The sequence below is a fragment of the Oncorhynchus kisutch genome, linkage group LG30 (assembly GCF_002021735.2).
Source record: "Oncorhynchus kisutch isolate 150728-3 linkage group LG30, Okis_V2, whole genome shotgun sequence".
NCBI classification, from domain to species: Eukaryota; Metazoa; Chordata; class Actinopteri; order Salmoniformes; family Salmonidae; genus Oncorhynchus; species Oncorhynchus kisutch.
In genome coordinates, this window is record NC_034203.2 from 35126231 (window position 1) to 35145922 (window position 19692).

The following is a 19692-nucleotide window of genomic DNA, read 5'->3' on the forward strand; positions in this document are numbered from 1 at the left end:
GTGCATTTATACGGAGACTTGATTACACACAGGTGGATTGTATTTATCATCATTAGTCATTTAGGTCAACATTGGATCATTCAGAGATCCTCACTGAACTTCTGGAGAGAGTTTGCTGCACTGAAAGTAAAGGGGCTGAATAATTTTGCACGCCCAATTTTTCAGTTTTTGATTTGTTAAAAAAGTTTGAAATATCCAATAAATGTCGTTCCACTTCATGATTGTGTCCCACTTGTTGTTGATTCTTCACAAAAAATACAGTTTTATATCTTTATGTTTGAAGCCTGAAATGTGGCAAAAGGTCGCAAAGTTCAAGGGGGCCGAATACTTTCGCAAGGCACTGTATATCATTCATGGTACATTCATTATGTGTTTGCATTGGCAACCACACATCTTTCTCTCACACACACACAAACACAGCCACGCATGCAAGTACTCTCGCTTGCACTCTCGCTCCATTTAAAACATTATTTTAATGAAAGAAATGTTGACAAAAACATGATGACATTATTGTGGTGGTGTAGAACGTGAAGGGAGGGGTAAGATGACTCATTGTCGGTCGTGTGTGTTCACTGCTGATCTGCTGTTTTCAAAATAAAACTGTTTCAACATAAAGTAATAACTAATGGAATCCAGGAAGCAGTTTGTGGTAGCGATCCATTCACAAACTAGCCAAAAATCACACACTAATTTTAAAGATTCCCATTTTATTTTTTTGAAAAGGAATCTCAGCAGAAACCCAAGATGGATGGGTGTGTAGCAGACCACAAAGACGATCAGGTTGGCTGTTACTATGCCAATAATGTTCCTCTTCTCCACAGTGGTGCCCTCATCCTCATCCTTCTCCTTCATTAGAACCCTTATGGTCTGTGTGGAACAGAACACTAAAATCAAAACTGGCAGAAGATACCCCAGCACCTCTAGAACCACAAGGAACTCAACTGACAACGTGCTTTCTTGAGATACTTCATAACATGTAATCAGTTTGCGAGGATCCTTGTCTTTTCTGAACACGGCACATATCGTTACTACGGTGACCCATATGGTCCCACACACCACCGCAGCCACCTTCTTTGACCGCCATGTTCTGGTGTGGAACGGGTACTTGACCGCCAGGTAGCGGTGGATGCTGATGGCGGTGACCGTGAGGATGCTGGCGTACATGTTGATGTAATGTGTGGAGATGAGGAAGGTGCAGAAGTGTGTTCTGTCTAGACGGTGGAAGGCGTTGTAGATGCGGAAGGGGAGGAAGAACACGAGGGAGCAGTTGGCTGCTGCGAGGTTCAGCATGTAGACGTGTGTGTCGGTCCACATGGCTCGTTTGGCGAGGAAGACGCGTAGAACCGCCATGTTGAGTAGCAAGCCCACCAGGAACACAGGAAGGTAGCCCACGGCTTGGAGGATCTCCACTTCACAGGTATTGTTGTTGTTACACATAGCTACCTGAGGAGAGGACATGACTCAGGCAAGCTATTACAAATATAACATTGTGTCACATGGGTTTTTACAAGATATAAGCAGAATGAAGTCCTTGATCATGGGTCTTGATCTACATAGTCTGAAATAGTTGTCCCTCCTTTCCTGTCCTTCACTTGGTCTGATGTGAAATAGTTGGAGGATAACTTCTGCCACATTGCTTTCACCTCTTGTATTTTTTTTCTTCAGATTAGTGCAGAAGACCAGGATAAAATGAATTTGAGACGACTAGGCTAGTGGCCAATCCTATAAAAGAGTGTGAGTTTTTGAGATACCCTTACCCCAGGTAGAACAAAACACAAACATGTTTTTTCACATCTCTAATGACTCCCAATTATCAAATGGATGGTTGTGAAAAAATATTGTACTGCAAAGAGGTTACATTTATAGATATTGTGACCCCCTCCCCTCTTCCAAAGCATGCAGAATAATTCCTTGTGACCCCAGCCCCTCTTCCAAAGCGTGCAGAATAATGCCTTTTGACCCCAGCCCCTCTTCCAATGCGTGCAGAATTATGCCTTGTGACCCTCGCCCCTCTTCCAAAGCATGCAGAATAATGCCTTGTGACCCCCGCCCCTCTTCCAAAGCGTGCAGAATAATGCCTTGTGACCCCCGCCCCTCTTCCAAAGCGTGCAGAATAATGCCTTGTGACCCCCGCCCATCTTCCAAAGCGTGCAGAATAATGACTTGTGACCCCCGCCCCTCTTCCAAAGCGTGCAGATTAATGCCTTGTGACCCCGCCCCTCTTCCAAAGTGTGCAGAATAATGCCTTGTGACCCCCGCCCCTCTTCCAAAGCATGCAGAATAATGCCTTGTGACCCCCGCCCCTCTTCCAAAGCATACAGAATAATGCCTTGTGACCCCCGCCCCTCTTCCAAAGCGTGCAGAATAATGCCTTGTGACCCCAGCCCCTCTTCCAAAGCGTGCAGAATAATGCCTTGTGACCCCCGGCCCCTCTTCCAAAGCGTGCAGAATAATGCCTTGTGACCCCCGCCCCTCTTCCAAAGCGTGCAGAATAATGCCTTGTGACCCCCGCCCCTCTTCCAAAGCTTGCAGAATAATGCCTTGTGACCCCTGCCCCTCTTTCAACATGTGCAGAATAATGCCTTGTGACCTCCGCCCCTCTTCCAATGCATGCAGAATAATGCCTTGTGACCCCCGCCCCTCTTCCAATGCATGCAGAATAATGCCTGCATGCTTTTAGGCGGAAATATCAACAATTAATATTTATGTTGAATCTAAGCTTTACTTTTTGGTAGCTGATTAATAGACAACTTTACAAGTCAAGTGGGCTCTCATTCAGTGGTGTATGTTCCTGCATGACAAAAATACATAGAGTTATACAGTTTTTGTTAATGTTGTGGCCATAGCTGCGGGAAGTAGGTGTGCTGAGGTTGCTGCAGCACCACCTGATAAATCTGAATAAAAAATATATTCATAAAAAATATGAATATCTTTTTTTTGATATATTTTTCCACAAAAGTACTGCTGGGCCTTTGCTAGTCCTGTATTTGTGGACCGAAATAGATGTCTGTAGCACGGGCAAAAAAAATCCTTCAAAATCTCTGTTTTGGCAAAAAAAAAGTGGTTGTATAATGAAGAACAGTATCTAGCAGGATTCAATAGTTGGAATTGTAAGAGTTGTTGCTCTGTCCGATTCTCTGTGATTTTGTCATTCTAATGGAATCCAGAAAGAACAAAACCCTGTTCTCAAACATTTACATCAAAAGGTGCAAATTTATGGGCAAAGACATCAAACATTTACATCAAATTGAATATTTTTCCTGATCAAATAACATGAAAAACAACCACTTTGTACAGTATTAATTTACCATCCTTACAAACCACTTAATGTAAATGTATATTACTGTATTGTACATAGGCTGGTCATCGAGGTTTGTACCTGTAGACTTTCCATCACCATGATGGAAAAACAATGACCAATACAGTAATTGAGTACATTGAGACATCAAGTGTTTTGTGATGATGTGATGATGTGGCCCAGTTGGTAGCGCATGCTGCTTGCATTGCTAGGGGTGTGGGGTCGATTCCCACGTGGGACCAGTATGATGATGTACGCACTCACTAATGTACGTTGCTCTGGATAAGATTGTCTAGTAAAAGGAATGAATAGACCATTTCAGTTTTCACATAGAAATAATTTGTATTGTTTTGTACAGATAATTATCAGATTGAAGTTACAAATGCTGGTAAATACAAATACATTAAGTTTTAAAAAAATTCACAAAAGTAGTGCACTGGCTTTACCTAGTCTTGTATTAGCGTACCGATATTGACCTCTGTGTCACCACCCCCCTCCCCCCATCGCCGAAAAAATCACACCACCCCCTCCCCTAAATTACTTCCGGCGGCTAAGGTTGTGGCTATTGTAATTGTCTCTAAGGAAAACAAGTGGTCTTAGACAGTTAAAACGGTCATATATTTTTTGTCAAAGGTTCCTCTGTAGACTTTATGTGTTCAGCCTCTTGCAATTATATTAGGGGGCTCCCCTAAATTTGACTCATAATCCATTATGGTGCCCAAAATCAGTTGTGCCAGTAACAGAAAGGTCACTGGTTCAAATCTGTCACGTCCTGACCTTAGTTCCTTGTTTATGTCTCTGTTTTTGTTTGGTCAGGGCGTGAGTTGGGGTGGGCATTCTATGTTTTGTATTTCTATGTTTGGCCTGGTATGGATCCCAATCAGAGGCAGCTGTTGATCGTTGTCTCTGATTGAGAACCATACTTAGGCAGCCTGTTTTCCCACCATGGGTTGTGGGTAGTTGTTTTCTGTGTCTGTGTTTTACCATACAGAACTGTTTCAGTTCTCATGTATTTCTCTTGTTCTTTTGTATTCTGTGTTCAGTTTAATATATTTATTATGGACACTTACCACGCTGCGCATTTGTCTGATATTTCATACTCCTCGTCAAAGGAAGAAGAAAATCGTTACAATATAGGATTTAAATGACGCTCATCAGATATGGCAGGGCTTGAAAACTATTACGGACTTCAAAGGGAAACTAAGCCACGAGCTGCCAAGTGACGCGAGCCTACCAGATGAGCTAAATGCCTTTTATGCTCGTTTCGAGGCAAGCAATACTGAAGCATGCATGAGAGCACCAGCTGTTCTGGACGGCTGTGTAATAGCGCTCATCGGTAGCCGTTGTGAGGAAGACCTTTAAACAGGTCAAGATTCACAAAGTCACGGGGGCCAGACGGATTACCAGGACGTGTACTCAGAGCATGTCCGGACCAACTGGCAAGTGTCTACACTGACATTTTCAACTCTCCCTGAGCGAGTCTGATTTTACCTACATGTTTCAAGCAGACCACCATATTCCCTGTGTCCAAGGAAGCGAGGATAACCTGCCTAAATGATTACCGACCGCAGCACTCAAGTCGGTAGCCATGAAATACTTTGAAAGGCTTGTCATAGCTCCCATCAACAGCACCCTCCCGGATACCCTAGACCCACTCCAATTCCCATACCGCCCCAACAGATCCACTGATGACCCAATCTCAATCGTACTCCACACTGCCCTTTCCCACCTGGATATCAGCATTCAACACCATAGTGCCCGCAAAGCCCATCACTAAGTTAAGGACTCTGGGTCTAAACACCTCCCTCTGCAACTGGATCCTGGACTTCCTGACAGACTGCCCCCAGGTGGTAAGGGTAGGCAACAACATGTCTGCTACACTGATCCTCAACACTGGGGCCCCTCAGGGGTGTGTGCTTAGTCCCCTCCTGTACTCCCTGTTCACCCACAACTGCGTGGCAAAACACGACTCCAACACTATCATTAAGTTTGCTGACGACACAGCAGTGGTAGGCCTGATCACCAACAACGATGAGACAGCCTTTAGGGAGGAGGTCAAAGACCTGGCAGTGTGGTGCCAGTACAACAACCTCTCCCTCAATGTGAGAAAGACAAGGAGCTGATCGTGGACTACAGGAAAATGTGGGCCGAGCAGGCCAAAATTAACATTGACGGAACAGTAGTGGAGCGGGTCGAAAGTTTCAGGTTCCTTGGTGTCCACATCACCAATTAACTATCATGGTCCAAACACACCAAGACAGTCGTAATAAAGACAGAGACACCATGTAACTGGACTGCCACATGTCAGGAGGTCCTTCAACAGCCAAAATGGCATCTGGAAAGTCCTGGCGTGCATTGCCCTCATACAGTGCCTTCAAAAAGTATTCACCCCCCTTTACTTTTTCCACATTTCGTAGTTTTACTCCTGCGTTGCAAAGAAGGGCATTGATAGGTAGATGTGTAAAAAATCTATTTGCCCTGAATACTAAGCGTTATGTTTGGGGCAAATCCAACACAACATACCACTTTGCATATGTCCAAGCATTGTGGTGGCTACATCATGTTATGGTTGTGCTTGTCGTTGGCAAGGAAGTTTCTTGGTATAAAAATACAGCTATAAACACAGGAAAAATCCTAGAGGAAAACATGGTTCAGTCTGCGTTTTATCAGACACTGGGAGACAAATCCTCCTTTCAGCAGGACAATAACCTAAAATACAATGCCAAATCTACAGTGGAGTTGATTACCATGACTACATTAAATGTTCCGAAGTGGACTAGTTACAGTTTTGACTTAAATAGGCATGAAAATCTATGGCAAGACTTGAAAATAACTTTCCAGAAATGATCAACAATCAACTTGACAGAGCTTGAAGAATTTTGAAAAGAATAATAGGCAAATATTGTACAATCCAGGTGTGTAAAACTCTTAGAGACTTACCCAGAAAGACTCACAGCTGTAACTGCCACTAAAGCTGCTTCTCCAAAATGATGACTCTAGGGGTATGAATACCTATGTAAATTATATATTTCTGTATTTTATTGTCAATAATTATGCTAACATTTTGTACAGATGGGTGAGAATTATTTTTCAATCCAGGCTTTAACACAACAAAATGGGGAATAAGTCAAGAGATACTGTATGTACCTATTTTGCTACCACCCAAGGCTGGCCAGCCCATGTGACACCTGAACTGGACTGCATGTGAAGTATGAGCTCTCACTCTGGTCTGGGAAACTGCAAAGTAATCCCAACTCCCTACAAGGACGTCATGCAATATAGAAAACATGAGGCCCCTTTGGATGATCAAACTTAAAGATGCTATATGCAATCGTGTATGGTGGTTGGGGAATGACTGTGAGATAGTGGTCTTTGTGCACCATGTTTGATCAGTTCCACCACCACTGCAACCTCTTTCCATCAAAGCTCAGAACTTCTTCAAATATTTATGTGTGCAGTCCCTCATCAACAAAACTTCATAGTGATTTTGGGCAGCACCATGGTAAGAAATGTGACTGTTCCTGGTGCAAAAACAATGTCTTATCCCGGAGCTTGAGTAAATGACATTACTAAGCTGCTTCCGAGTGTACTACATCAGGACATGGAAATCGATTCTATCGTAGTCCATGTGGGTTTTAAATGACATTATGAAGGGCAGCTCTGAACAATTGATACTGGATTTTAAAGAGCTGATTGACTCTCTGCTAGACACTAACAAAAGACCCATCATATCTGCCCCTGTTGTTACACGAAGCAGAGCAGGTGAACCCAAGAGCAGACTCAGACGAGGAGACTGGGATAAGGTAACCAAGGTATTTAATGACAAACGGGGAAGAAGGGTTGCAGGCCAGGGAAAGCTTGGGCGGGTTGCAAGGAGCTAGGTGCTGAGGCTGAGGCTGGAGCGATGGGAGTTGAGGCTGGGTAAGCAGACCGGGAGAGGAATCCAAGGAAGCAGTAGAGTGGGGGGTCCAGGACAGGGTAGCAGGACTGACGAGACGTGGGACTGGAGACATGGACCAGAGTCAGAGCAAACAGAATGAGCAGAGGTTACGATCTGGCAGCGCGGACTGATGACATTCATATTCTGACTCTCACTTAGATAATAATGATTCAGTTGTAGTAATACAAGGTTATAACATTTACAGGAAAGATATAAATGCTGATGGCGGTGTTGCTTTTTATATTCAGAACCACATTCCTGTAAAGATTAGACAGGATCTCATGTTAAATAATGTTGAGTTAATATGGCTACAGGTTCATCTGCTATAGACCACCAAGTGCTAACAGTCAGTATCTGAATAACATGTGTGAAATGTTTTATCATGTATGTGATTTAAATATTGACTGGCTTTCATCAAGCTGCCTACTCAAGAAAAAACTTCAAACTGTAACCAGTACCTGCTACTTGGTTCAGGTTATCAGTCAACGTACCAGGGTATTTACAAACAGCACAGGAATGAAATCATCAACATGTATTGATCACATCTTTACTGATGCTGCATAAATTTGCTTGAAAGCTGTATCCAAATCCATCGGATGTAGTGATCCCAATATAGTAGCCATATAAAGGAAAAACCAAAGTTTCAACAAGTTTTGTAGTGATTCCTATGCTGTTGATCTAAATAATATGTCCGTGGTGTGTAATGAGGAGCAAAAAGACACGGCACTTGACACATTTCTGAAATGGATTATTCCAGTTACAAATAAGCATGCACCCATTATCAAATCAAATCCATTTTTATTGGTCACATAAACATGTTTAGCAGATGTTAATGTAAGTCTAGCGAAATGCTTGTGCTTCTAGTTCCGACAGTGCAGTTATATCTAACAAGTAATCTAATAATTTCATGACAACTACCTTATACACACAAGTGTAAAGGGATGAATAAGAATATGTACATATATATATATACAGTGGGGAGAACAAGTATTTGATACACTGCCGATTTGGCAGGTTTTCCTACTTACAAAGCATGTAGAGGTCTGTCATTTTTATCATAGGTACACTTCAACTGTGAGAGACGGAATCTAAAACAAAAATCCCAAAAATCACATTGTATGATTTTTAAGTAATTAATTTTCATTTTATTGCATGACATAAGTATTTGATACATCAGAAAAGCAGAACTTAATATTTGGTACAGAAACCTTTGTTTGCAATTACAGAGATCATACGTTTCCTGTAGTTCTTGACCAGGTTTGCACACACTGCAGCAGGGATTTTGGCCCACTCCTCCATACAGACCTACTCCAGATCCTTCAGGTTTCGGGGCTGTCGCTGGGAAATACGGACTTTCAGCTCCCTCCAAAGATTTTCTATTGGGTTCAGGTCTGGAGACTGGCTAGGCCACTCCAGGACCTTGAGATGCTTCTTACAGAGCCACTCCTTAGTTGCCCTGGCTGTGTGTTTTGGGTCTTTGTCATGCTGGAAGACCCAGCCACGACCCATCTTCAATGCTCTTACTGAGGGAAGGAGGTTGTTGGCCAAGATCTCGCGATACATGGCCCCATCCATGCTCCCCTCAATATGGTGCAGTCGTCCTGTCCCCTTTGCAGAAAAGCATCCCCAAAGAATGATGTTTCCACCTCCATGCTTCACGGTTGGGATGGTGTTCTTGGGGTTGTACTCATCCTTCTTCTTCCTCCAAACACGGTGAGTGGAGTTTAGACCAAAAAGCTCTATTTTTGTCTCATCAGACCACATGACCTTCTCCCATTCCTCCTCTGGATCATCCAGATGGTCATTGTCAAACTTCAGATGGGCCTGGACATGCGCTGGCTTGAGCAGGGGGACCTTGCGTGCGCTGCAGGATTTTAATACATGATGGCGTAGTATGTTACTAATGGTTTTCTAATGATCTTGCACGGAGCTACAGACCGAGGGTGATTGACCGTCATCTTGAACTTCTTCCATTTTCTAATAATTGCGCCAACAGTTGTTGCCTTCTCACCAAGCTGCTTGCCTATTGTCCTGTAGCCCATCCTAGCCTTATGCAGGTCTATAATTTTATCCCTGATGTCCTTACACAGCTCTCTGGACTTGCACATTGTGGAGAGGTTGGAGTCTGTTTGATTCAGTGTGTGGACAGGTGTCTTTTATACAGGTAATGAGTTCAAACAGGTGCAGTTAATACAGGTAATGAGTGGAGAACAGGAGGGCTTCTTAAAGAAAAACTAACAGGTCTGTGAGAGCCGGAATTCTTACTGGTTGGTAGGTGATCAAATACTTAAGTCATGCAATACAATGCAAATGAATTACTTAAAAATCATACAATGTGATTTTATGGATTTTTGTTTTAGATTCCGTCTCTCACAGTTGAAGTGGACCTATGATAAAGATTACAGACCTCTACATGCTTTGTAAGTAGAAAAACCTGAAATATCGGCAGTGTGTCAAATACTTGTTCTCCCCACTGTATATATGGATGAGCGATGGCCATGCGGCATAGGCAAGATGCAGTAGATGGTATAGAGTACAGTATATACATATGAGATGAGTAAGGTAGGGTATGTAAAGAGTATATAAAGTGGCATTGTTTAATGTGACTAGTGATACATGTATTATGTCCAATTATTAATGATTAAAGTGGCGAGAGATTTGAGTCTGTATGCTGGCAGCTGCCACTCAATGTTAGTGATGGCTGTTTAACAGTCTGATAGCCTTGAGATAGAAGCTGTTTTTCAGTCTCTCGGTCCCAGCTTTGATGCACCTGTACTGACCCCACCTTCTGGATGATAGCAGGGTGAACAGGCAGTGACTTGGGTGGTTGTTGTCCTTGATCTTTTTGGCCTTCCTGTGACATCAGGTGATGTAGGTGTCCTGGAGGGCAGGTAGTTTTCCTCCGGTGATGCATTGTGCAGACCGCACTACCCTCTGGAGAGCCTTGTGGTTGTGGGCGGAGCAGTTGCCGAACCAGGCGGTGATACAGCCCGACAGGATACTCTCGATTGTGCATCTGTAAAAGTTTGTGTCTCGGTGACAAGCCAAATTTATTCAGCCTCTTGAGGTTGAAGAGGTGCTGTTGCGCCTTCTTCACCACGCTGTCTGTGTGGGTGGACCATTTCAGTTTGTCCGTGATGTGTATGCCGAGGAACTTAAAACTTTCCACCTTCTCCACTACTGTCCCGTTGATGTGGATAGGGGGGTGCTCCCTCTGCTGTTTCCTGAAGTCCACGATCATCTCCTTTGTTTTGTTGACGTTGAGTGTGAGGTTATTTTCCTTACACCACACTCCGAGGGCCCTCACCTCCTCCCTGTAAGCCATCTTGTCGTTGTTGGTAATCAAGCCTGCCCCTGTTGTGTCATCTGCAAACTTGATGATTGAGTTGGAGGCGTGCATGGCCACGCAATCATGGGTGAACAGGGAGTACAGGAGAGGGCTGAGAACACACCCTTGTGGGGCCCCAGTGTTGAGGATCTGCGGGGTGGAGATGTTGTTTCCTACCCTCACCACCTGGGGGCAGTCATTAAGAAAGTCCAGGACCCAGTTGCACAGGGCGGGGTCGAGACCCAGGGTCTCAGGCTTAATGACGAGTTTGGAGGGTACTGTGATGTTAAATGCTGTGCTGTAGTCGATGAACAGCATTCTTACATAGGTATTCCCTATGTCCAGATAGGTTAGGGCAGTGTGCAGTGTGATTGTGATTGTGTCGTCTGTGGACATATTGGGGTGGTAAGCAAATTGGAGTGGGTCTACGATATCAGGTAGGGTGGAGGTGATATGATCCTTGACTAGTCTCTCAAAGCACTTCATGATGACAAAAGTGAGTGCTATTGGGTGATAGTTGTTTAGCTCAGTCACCTTGGTTTTCTTGGGAACAGGAACAATGGTGGCCCTCTTGAAGCATGTGGGCACAGCAGACTGGGATAGGGATGGATTGAATATGTCCGTAAACACACCAGCCAGCTGGTCTGCGCATGCTCTGAGGACGCAGCTAGGGATGCCGTCTGGGCCGGCAGCCTTGCGAGGGCTAACACATTTAAATGTTTTACTCACGTTGGTCACGGTGAAGGAGAGCCCACAGGTTTTGGTAGCGGGCCGTGTCAGTGGCACTGTATTGTCCTCAAAGCGAGCAAAGAAGTTGTTTAATTTGTCTGGGAGCATGACGTTGTTGTCCGCGGCGGGTCTGGTTTTCTTTTTGTAGACCGTGATTGACTGTAGACCCTGCCACATACGTCTCGTGTTTGAGCCGTTGAATTGCGACTCTACTTTGTCTTTATACTGACGCTTAGCTTGTTTGATTTCCTTGCGGAGGGAATAGCTACACTGTTTGTATTCGGTAATGTTTCCGGTCGCCTTGCCATGATTAAAAGCAGTGGTTCGCGCTTTCGGTTTTGCGCGAATGCTGCCATCAGTCCACGGTTTCTGGTTAGGGAAGGTTTTTAATAGTCACCAAGGGTACAACATCACTGATGCACTTGCTAATAAACTCGATCACCGAGTCAGTTTATACATCATTGTTGTTGCCTGAGGCTATCCAGAACATACGTATCCCAGTCCACGTGATTGAAGCAATCTTGAAGCGTGGAATCTGATTGGTCGGACAAGCGTTGAGCAGACCTGAGCACGGGTGTTTCCTGTTTTAGTTTCTGTCTGGGAGCTGGGAGCAACAAAATGGAGTCATGGTCAGATTTGTCATAAGGAGGGTGGGGGGAAGGCTTTGTATGCATCGCGGAAGTTAGAGTAGCAATGGTCCAGAATGCTGCCAGCTCGAGTCGCGCATTCGATATGCTGATCAAATTTAGGGAGCCTTGTCTTCAGATTAGCTTTGTTAAAATCCCCAGCTACATTAAATGCAGCCTCAGGATATATGGTTTTCAGTTTACATAGAGTCCAGTGAAGTCCTTTCAGGGCCAACGAGGTGTCTGCTTGGTGGGGATATACACGGCTGTGATTATAATCGAAGCAAATTCTCTTGGTAGATAATGCGGTCGGCATTTGATTGTAAGGAATTCTAAGTCAGGTGAACAAAATGCCTTGAGTTCCTGTATGTTGTTATGTTTACACCACGAATCGTTAATCATAAGGCATACACCCCCACCCTTCTTTGTTTCTGTTGGCGCGATCCGTGAAGAAACCGGGTGGTTGTACAGACTCTAATAACATATCTTTAGTGAGCCATGTTTCCATGAACCAGAGAATGTTGCAATCTTTGATGTCTCTCTGGAAGGCAACCCTTGCTCGAATTTCGTCTACCTTGTTGTCAAGAGACTGGACGTTGGCGAGTAGTATACTCGGGAGCGGTCAGCGATGTGCCCGTCTATGGAGCCTGACCAGAAGACCGCCCCGTCTGCTCCTTCTGCGGCGCCGTTGTTTTGGGTTGCCTACTGGGATCAGATCCATTGTCCTGAGTGGTGGTACGAACAGAGGATCCGATTCGGGAAAGTCATATTCCTGGTCGTAATGTTGGTAAGTTGACGTTGCTCTTATATCCAATAGTTCTTCTCGGCTGTATATAATAAGACTTAACATTTCCTGGGGTAACGATGTAAGAAATAATACATTAAAAAAACAAGAACGCAAAGCGAGGCGACCATTTAAGAAAATAACTGTTTAAACTTTTAAATTCCTGTGGATTGATGAGGAATTGAACAATTGTATGGTTGAGAGGGATGAGGCAAAAGGAATGGCAAATAAGTCTGGCTGCACAACCAATTAGCAAATGTATTGCAAATTGAGAAATCATGTGACTAATCTGAATTTAAAAAAAGGCAAACTCAGCTCCATCATTCATTGAATCAGATGACTCATTCATCACAAAACCAACTGATATTGCCAACTACTTTAATAATTTTTTCATTGGCAAGATTAGCAAACTTGTTGCCAGCAACAAACGCTGACACTACACATCCAAGTATATCTGACCAAATTATGAAAGACAAGCATTGCAATTTAGGAATCCGTAAAGTGAGTGTGAAAGAGGTGAAAAAAGTATTGTTGTCTATCAACAATGACAAGCCACCTGGGTCTGACAACTTGGATGGAAAATTACTGAGGATAATGGTGGACGAAATTGCCACTCCTATTTGTCATATTTTTTATTTAAGCCTACTAGAATGTGTGTGCCCCAAGGCTAGGAGGGAAGCAAAAGTCATTCCACTACCTAATAGTGAAGCCACCTTTACTGGCTAAAATAGCAGACCAATCAGCCTGTTACCAACCCTTAGTAAACTTTTGGGAAAAAAAGTGTTTGACCAGAAACAATGCTAGTTTACAGTAAACCAACTGACAACAAACTTTCAGCATGCTTATAGGGAAGGACATTCAACAAGCACAGCACTTACACAAATGACTGATGATTGGCTGGGAGAAATGTATGATACAAATATTGTGGGGGCTGTTTTGTTAGACTTCAGTGCGGCTTTAGACATTAGATCATAGTCTTCTGCTGGAAAAATGTATGTGTTACAGCTTGTGTTATAACCTGTTTAACAGAACACAGAGGGTGTTCTTTAATGGAAGCCTCTCCAACGTAATCCAGGTAGAATCCGGAATTCCCCAGGGCAGCTGTCTAGGCCCACTACTTTTTTCAATGTTTACTAATGACCTGCCACAGGCTTTGAGTAAAGCCAGAATGTCTATGTATGCGGATGACTCAGCACTATACATGTCAGCTACTACAGCGACTGAAATGACTGCAACACTTAACAAAGAGTTGCAGTTAGTTTCAGAGTGGGTGGCAAGGAATAAGTATGTCTAAAACTAAAAGCATTGTATTTGGGACACATCATTCTCTAAACCCTACCTCAACTAAGTATTGTAATAAATAATGTGGAAATTTAGTAAGTTGAGGTGACTAAACTGCTTGGAATAACCCTAGATTGTAAACTGTCATGGTCAAAACATATTGATACAACAGTAGCTAAGATGGGGAGAAGTCTGTCCATAATAAAGCACTGCTCTACCTTAACAGTACTGTCAACAAGGCAGGTCCTACAGGCTCTAGTTTTGTCACACCTGGACTACTGTTCAGTCGTGTGGTCAGGTGCCACAAAAAAAGACTTAGGGAAGGACTTAGGGAAATTGCAATTGTCCAAGAACAGGGCAGCACGGCTGGCCTTTGGATGTACACAGATAGCTAATATTAATAATATCCATGTCAAATCTCTCCTGGCTCAATGTGGAAGAGAGATTGACTTCATCACTACTTGTATTTATGAGAGGTATTGACGTTGAATGCACCGAGCTGTCTGTTTGAACTACTGGCGCACTCGGACACCCATATGCATACCCCACAAAACTTGCCACAAGAGGTCTAGTCACAGTCTCCAGGTCCGGAATAGACTATGAGAGGCGCACAGTACTACATAGAGCCATGACTACATCAACCTCTATTCCACATCAAGTAACTGATGCAAACAGTACAATTAGATTTAAGAAACAAATAAAATACACCTTATGGAACAGCGGGTACAGTGAAGCAACACAAACATAGGCACAAAACATATGCATATGCACACACCCACACGATAACATACGCACTACACACACATGTACACATGGATCTTGTATGGAAGATATGTGGTAGTGGTGGAATAGGGGCCTGAGGGCACACAGTTTGTTGTGAAATCGGTGAATATATTGTAATGCTTTTAAAAGTGTTTAAAATGCCTTATTTTTGCTGGACTGAGCTTGCTGGGGATATGCCAAGGCAGCAGCTAATGGGGATCCATAATAAAGATAAATACCAATAGTCTATGACTTACTCTAAGTAACTTCTAGGTAACCTGAGGTCACCCTCACAGGTTCTGTCACCCGCCTTATCTCCTGCTGGGTCTGCCCCAGACCGTAATCACGGCCAACTACCCACTGTTAATATCGGCCAAATAATCATCCTACCCGACAGCAAGAGGAATATAAAGGAATATGTAGGATGTGACCAGCTGGACTTTTTGTCACATTCAATATAGAAAACTCCAACTACAGGTCAATTAAGTGTTGGAAAGATCTAAGGGCCGGTCTGTTTGAGACAGCCCTTTCACAGACTCTCCTTGACAACCAACCATTCCACTACTGGCGTATCCCCAGCATCATTCAGGCTGAGATAACATTCCAGTTAGTCAATTGGTCTCATTGGCATGCAAGCTTAATGTGCTGAGGGCCTGCTCCCAACTGCTGTAGAAATGGAAACTGATCACCAACACAGCTCCAATACCGCGCCAGTCATACAGAAAGGAAACTGCCCTTGTTGCTGCAGCTTGTCCAGAATGACCAGCTAGCTGTTCAAACTGATCAGGCCCTAGAACTACAACCACTACCCCAGAATTACCAGTTAGCTGTTCAAACTGATCAGGCCCCAGAACTACAACCACTACCCCAAAATTACCAGTTAGCTGTTCAAACTGATCAGGCCCCAGAACTACAACCACTACCCCAGAATTACCAGTTAGGTGTTCAAACTGATCAGGCCCCAGAACTACAACCACTACCCCAGAATTACCAGCTAGCTGTTCAAACTGATCAGGCCCCAGAACTACAACCACTACCCCATAATTACCAGTTAGCTGTTCAAACTGACCAGGCCCCAGAACTACAACCACTACCCCAGAATTACCAGTTAGGTGTTCAAACTGATCAGGCCCCAGAACTACAACCACTACCCCAGAATTACCAGTTAGCTGTTCAAACTGATCAGGCCCCAGAACTACAACCACTACCCCATAATTACCAGTTAGCTGTTCAAACTGACCAGGCCCCAGAACTACAACCACTACCCCAGAATTACCAGTTAGCTGTTCAAACTGATCAGGCCCCAGAACTACAACCACTACCCCAGAATTACTAGTTACAGTAGCTGTGCAACCAGGTTAGGCCCCAGAACTACAATCACTACTGGCTACTTTTTCTCCTCAACCTGATAGGACACACTCATGTCCTGGTCACCTCAAAGACTTGGAATCAACCTCACACACTTAGTTTCAGTGGGGAAAAGAGTGTAAATGTTAGAGCTGTACACATATACTACTAGAGTGGCTGACTGTTGTATTATAGGTTTATTTCCTATAACTTGGTTACACTACTATGTGCTTGTGTAGTGGACTTCAGCTATTCAAACACAACAGAGGCATGGCAGTGCCACTCATAATCATAGTAATACCAAAATATATTTTATTTATTTAACCCTTATTTTACCAGGTAAGTTGACTGAGAACACATTCTAATTTACAGCAATGACCTGGGGAATAGCTACAGAGAGGATACAAAATAAATTAGGAAGGACTAGTTAAATGAAGGTTAAATAAAATAAATAAAAGGTGTCTGAGTGTAATTATGTTGGCCATAATGGATTCAAAATACAACTGATTTACTGACTCCCTGACTAAACTGCAAGAGTAGGGGCAATGGTGTAAAATTGTCCAATTCACACACTTCAAGAGAACATCCCTGGTCATCCTTTTTGCCTCACTAAACACAAATGCTTAGTTTGTAAATTATGTCTGAGTGTTAGAGTGTGCCCCAGGCTATCCATCAATAAAAAAACAAGAAAATTGTGCCATCTGGTTTGCATAATATAAAGAATTTGAAATGGTTTATACTTTTACTTTTGATACTTAAGTACATTTTAGCAACTCCATTTACTTTGATACTTAGTATATTTAAAACCAAATTACTCAAGTAATATTTTACTTTTACTTGAGTCATTTTCTATTAAGGTATCTTTACTTTTACTCAGGTATGACAATTGAGTACTTTTTCCACCACTGAGTAGTGGCTAAAAATATTAAAATCATTCAAGGAACCTTGGACCCCCAAAAATATAATTTCGATATCTGAGTCCACAAGCTTTCCTTAGAGCAGATTACAATAGCAACACCATCAAAAAACATAGAACTGTATGTATTTTTGTCAGGCAGGACCACACACCACTGAATGAAAGGACTTTTGACTTGGAAAGTTGTATATTAATCAGCTACCAAAAAAACGCTTACATTCATCATAAATATTAATAGCTGATATGTCCACCTGTTGTATCTCTGTGTTTACAGATCTGTATTTCCAAGATGCATTAAGATATCCTAATGTTTGTTTGTGTATGTTGGCCAAACCACTGATTACTTGTATTGCACATTTTAGCAATATCAGAGCTTGCAATATTGAGTTACATGAGCTGATGTGGCCCGACCCTCCTACAGCCAGGCATAATTATGCACTTTTAGAGTTTAGGGGTTGTGTCAGAATATCTATATATTTGACCACTTTTGCAGTAAAATATTTTTACACAACCATTCAATTCATAAATGCGGAAACATTAGTGGTGAAAAAACATGGTAGGGGTATCAAAAAAAAATATGTAAGCCCTGCGACTAGCCTATACTGAGATGCACCCATAGTAATACACTCTAATCAGAGTATTTCTGTGCATCAGGTCAACAGGAACAGTGTGCTTCCTCATTGAAAAAATATACTTTTATTGGACAGACAGTCATATATAAAGAATCATAATCATACCTTGTGTTATTTCCCACTCTCCTTTCTCACTCAGTGACTGATGAGATCTATCTCCTTGCAAAGAAAATGGCTTTAGAAGAAAAAATATGTTTTACTTATCTTTGTCAGTATCAAGGTTAAACGTCAAACAAGGCATCTAGAGTTGAAATGAATAGAGGATTCTGTATTGTACTGATTCCTGTGGGGTTACCATTAACTGAGTAGTACATCTGCAAAGCTACTGAGGCATTTTCCCTTTCTATTTTTTTCACCATTACAGTCTTGCACGGTAAAATACATTATTGATAAATGGCATCAGATTATCTAAATATTGTCAGTACATTGTATTATTGCAATATATTGTTATTGAAGTTTGACATTTATCAAATATTCTCCATGTCTGTGGCCTACACATAATTTAATATGTTTAAGACCAATCATTACTCACTGTTCAATTCAACTTTTCTCCGAAAATCAGGTGTAAGTTCAAATTTGACATGCATTGATTGCTATATGCTCTTTTGAAACTGCTGTAAAGTCGTTTCTATCTAAACTTTAATAGAGGAAGTATATGTCAGTCAAATAAAAATACTATCTACTAGCTCAATTTGCATGTTTAGCTTTGTGATTATGTGATAGGGCCCCATACATCAGCCCTTCTCTCTGTTGTCACGGAGATAGCATTGTTGCCATGTCAACAGGGCAGCAGTGGGAGTGTGACGTATATAACTAGGCCAAGACATAAACCACAGGCTAGCAGTGTACTGGCTGATCTCTGTGTTCAAGCACAATAATGAAAGTACTGAGGTTTGGAGGGTGTTATTTTCACCAGAATATCTTCAGACGAGAAAAGTGACTTGACTGAACTCTTTCCTCTGAAACTGAAATGGTTGAAATAATCACTCTGAAAAGTGTAACAGTTTTTTGGGTTTAGGTGGTCTACATATAAATGTAAGATGGTGTCAAATATGTGTGACATATTGCAAAGCTGTATTTTCATCTCATCCATCTCACCTCTCCACATTCAGGATTCTTTCTTCCATTCCTTTTGTCTCATGCAATATCCCCTGTCGTGTCTTTGGCTATGCCGGATTAAAGGATATGACATGCTATTCTATAAAATTATTTCTCCGCAATGAATATTACCTGATTGAGCTAATCGTGTAAATGTAATTAACTAGAGAGTCGGGGCACCACAAAATAATATATATAGATCTGTTATCTTCCGAATAAACTCTTAAAGACCTAGTAAAATTTTACATCAATAGCAGTCAATATTAATCGTCACCTTAATTCAGTCTCATCTGAAAGTTGTAAATTCTTGGTTATCTTCACGAACCCTGGCTAACAAGTTGAATCAGCAATACAAAATTGGGTTTCGTTATTTATTTACTAAATACCTAACTAATCACACAGAATTACATATACACGGAATTAATCATAACTTGATTACAAATGACGTCATAAAGGAAATGTCCCTAGCGGGCAGAACAGATATGACAGCTTGTTACACAAAAGAAAAGGGGATGGGTTTGAGTGAAAGACTGGGAAGACTGAGTAACAAAGGAAGAAGCTGTGCTATCGTAAATACAGTATCTTATGCATTCTAAATTACCGCCCATTTGGCAATGCAATAAATATATACTCTGAGCTGCGCTTCAGTAGGTTGGTGGTAGATGGAAGGCCGTGTTGCCAAACCGAGTCCTTTGTCCTTTGAAGAATGGCTCTGGTGGTCAATTGGATACGTTGTAGTAACGTCATTGTGTGATAGACGGGATACTCTAACCCTCGTTTGCAGCTGCTGTGGCTAACTCAACGGCAAGGAGGTATCACTTCTGTAGTGAATACGAGTTCAAAGTTCATACCATTCGCAACCAAAGCTCACGCTGATGTTGGCTTCGTTCTGTAGTTATTACCTGAACCATTCTGACATCGGACCGTCGTCCCCACATCCTCGGAACAGGA

General features: G+C 42.5%; 1 protein-coding gene across 1 annotated transcript; it reads right to left on the minus strand.

The window, feature by feature from the left end:
* Positions 1-319: 319 nt before the first annotated feature.
* Positions 320-18336, minus strand: LOC109874758 (G-protein coupled receptor 35-like). Its single transcript, XM_031810491.1, has 3 exons — positions 18176-18336; positions 17749-17818; positions 320-1443 (listed from the first exon to the last, which is right to left on the minus strand). The coding sequence occupies exon 3, from the start codon at positions 1435-1437 to the stop codon at positions 550-552; it is 888 nt and encodes a 295-aa protein (XP_031666351.1). The 5' UTR covers positions 1438-1443; positions 17749-17818; positions 18176-18336; the 3' UTR covers positions 320-549.
* Positions 18337-19692: the final 1356 nt, after the last annotated feature.

Bases quoted from the DNA above. Each gene is read 5' to 3' on its own strand.
- LOC109874758 (XM_031810491.1), bottom strand. From the start codon at position 1,437: ATGTGTAACAACAACAATACCTGTGAAGTGGAGATCCTCCAAGCCGTG.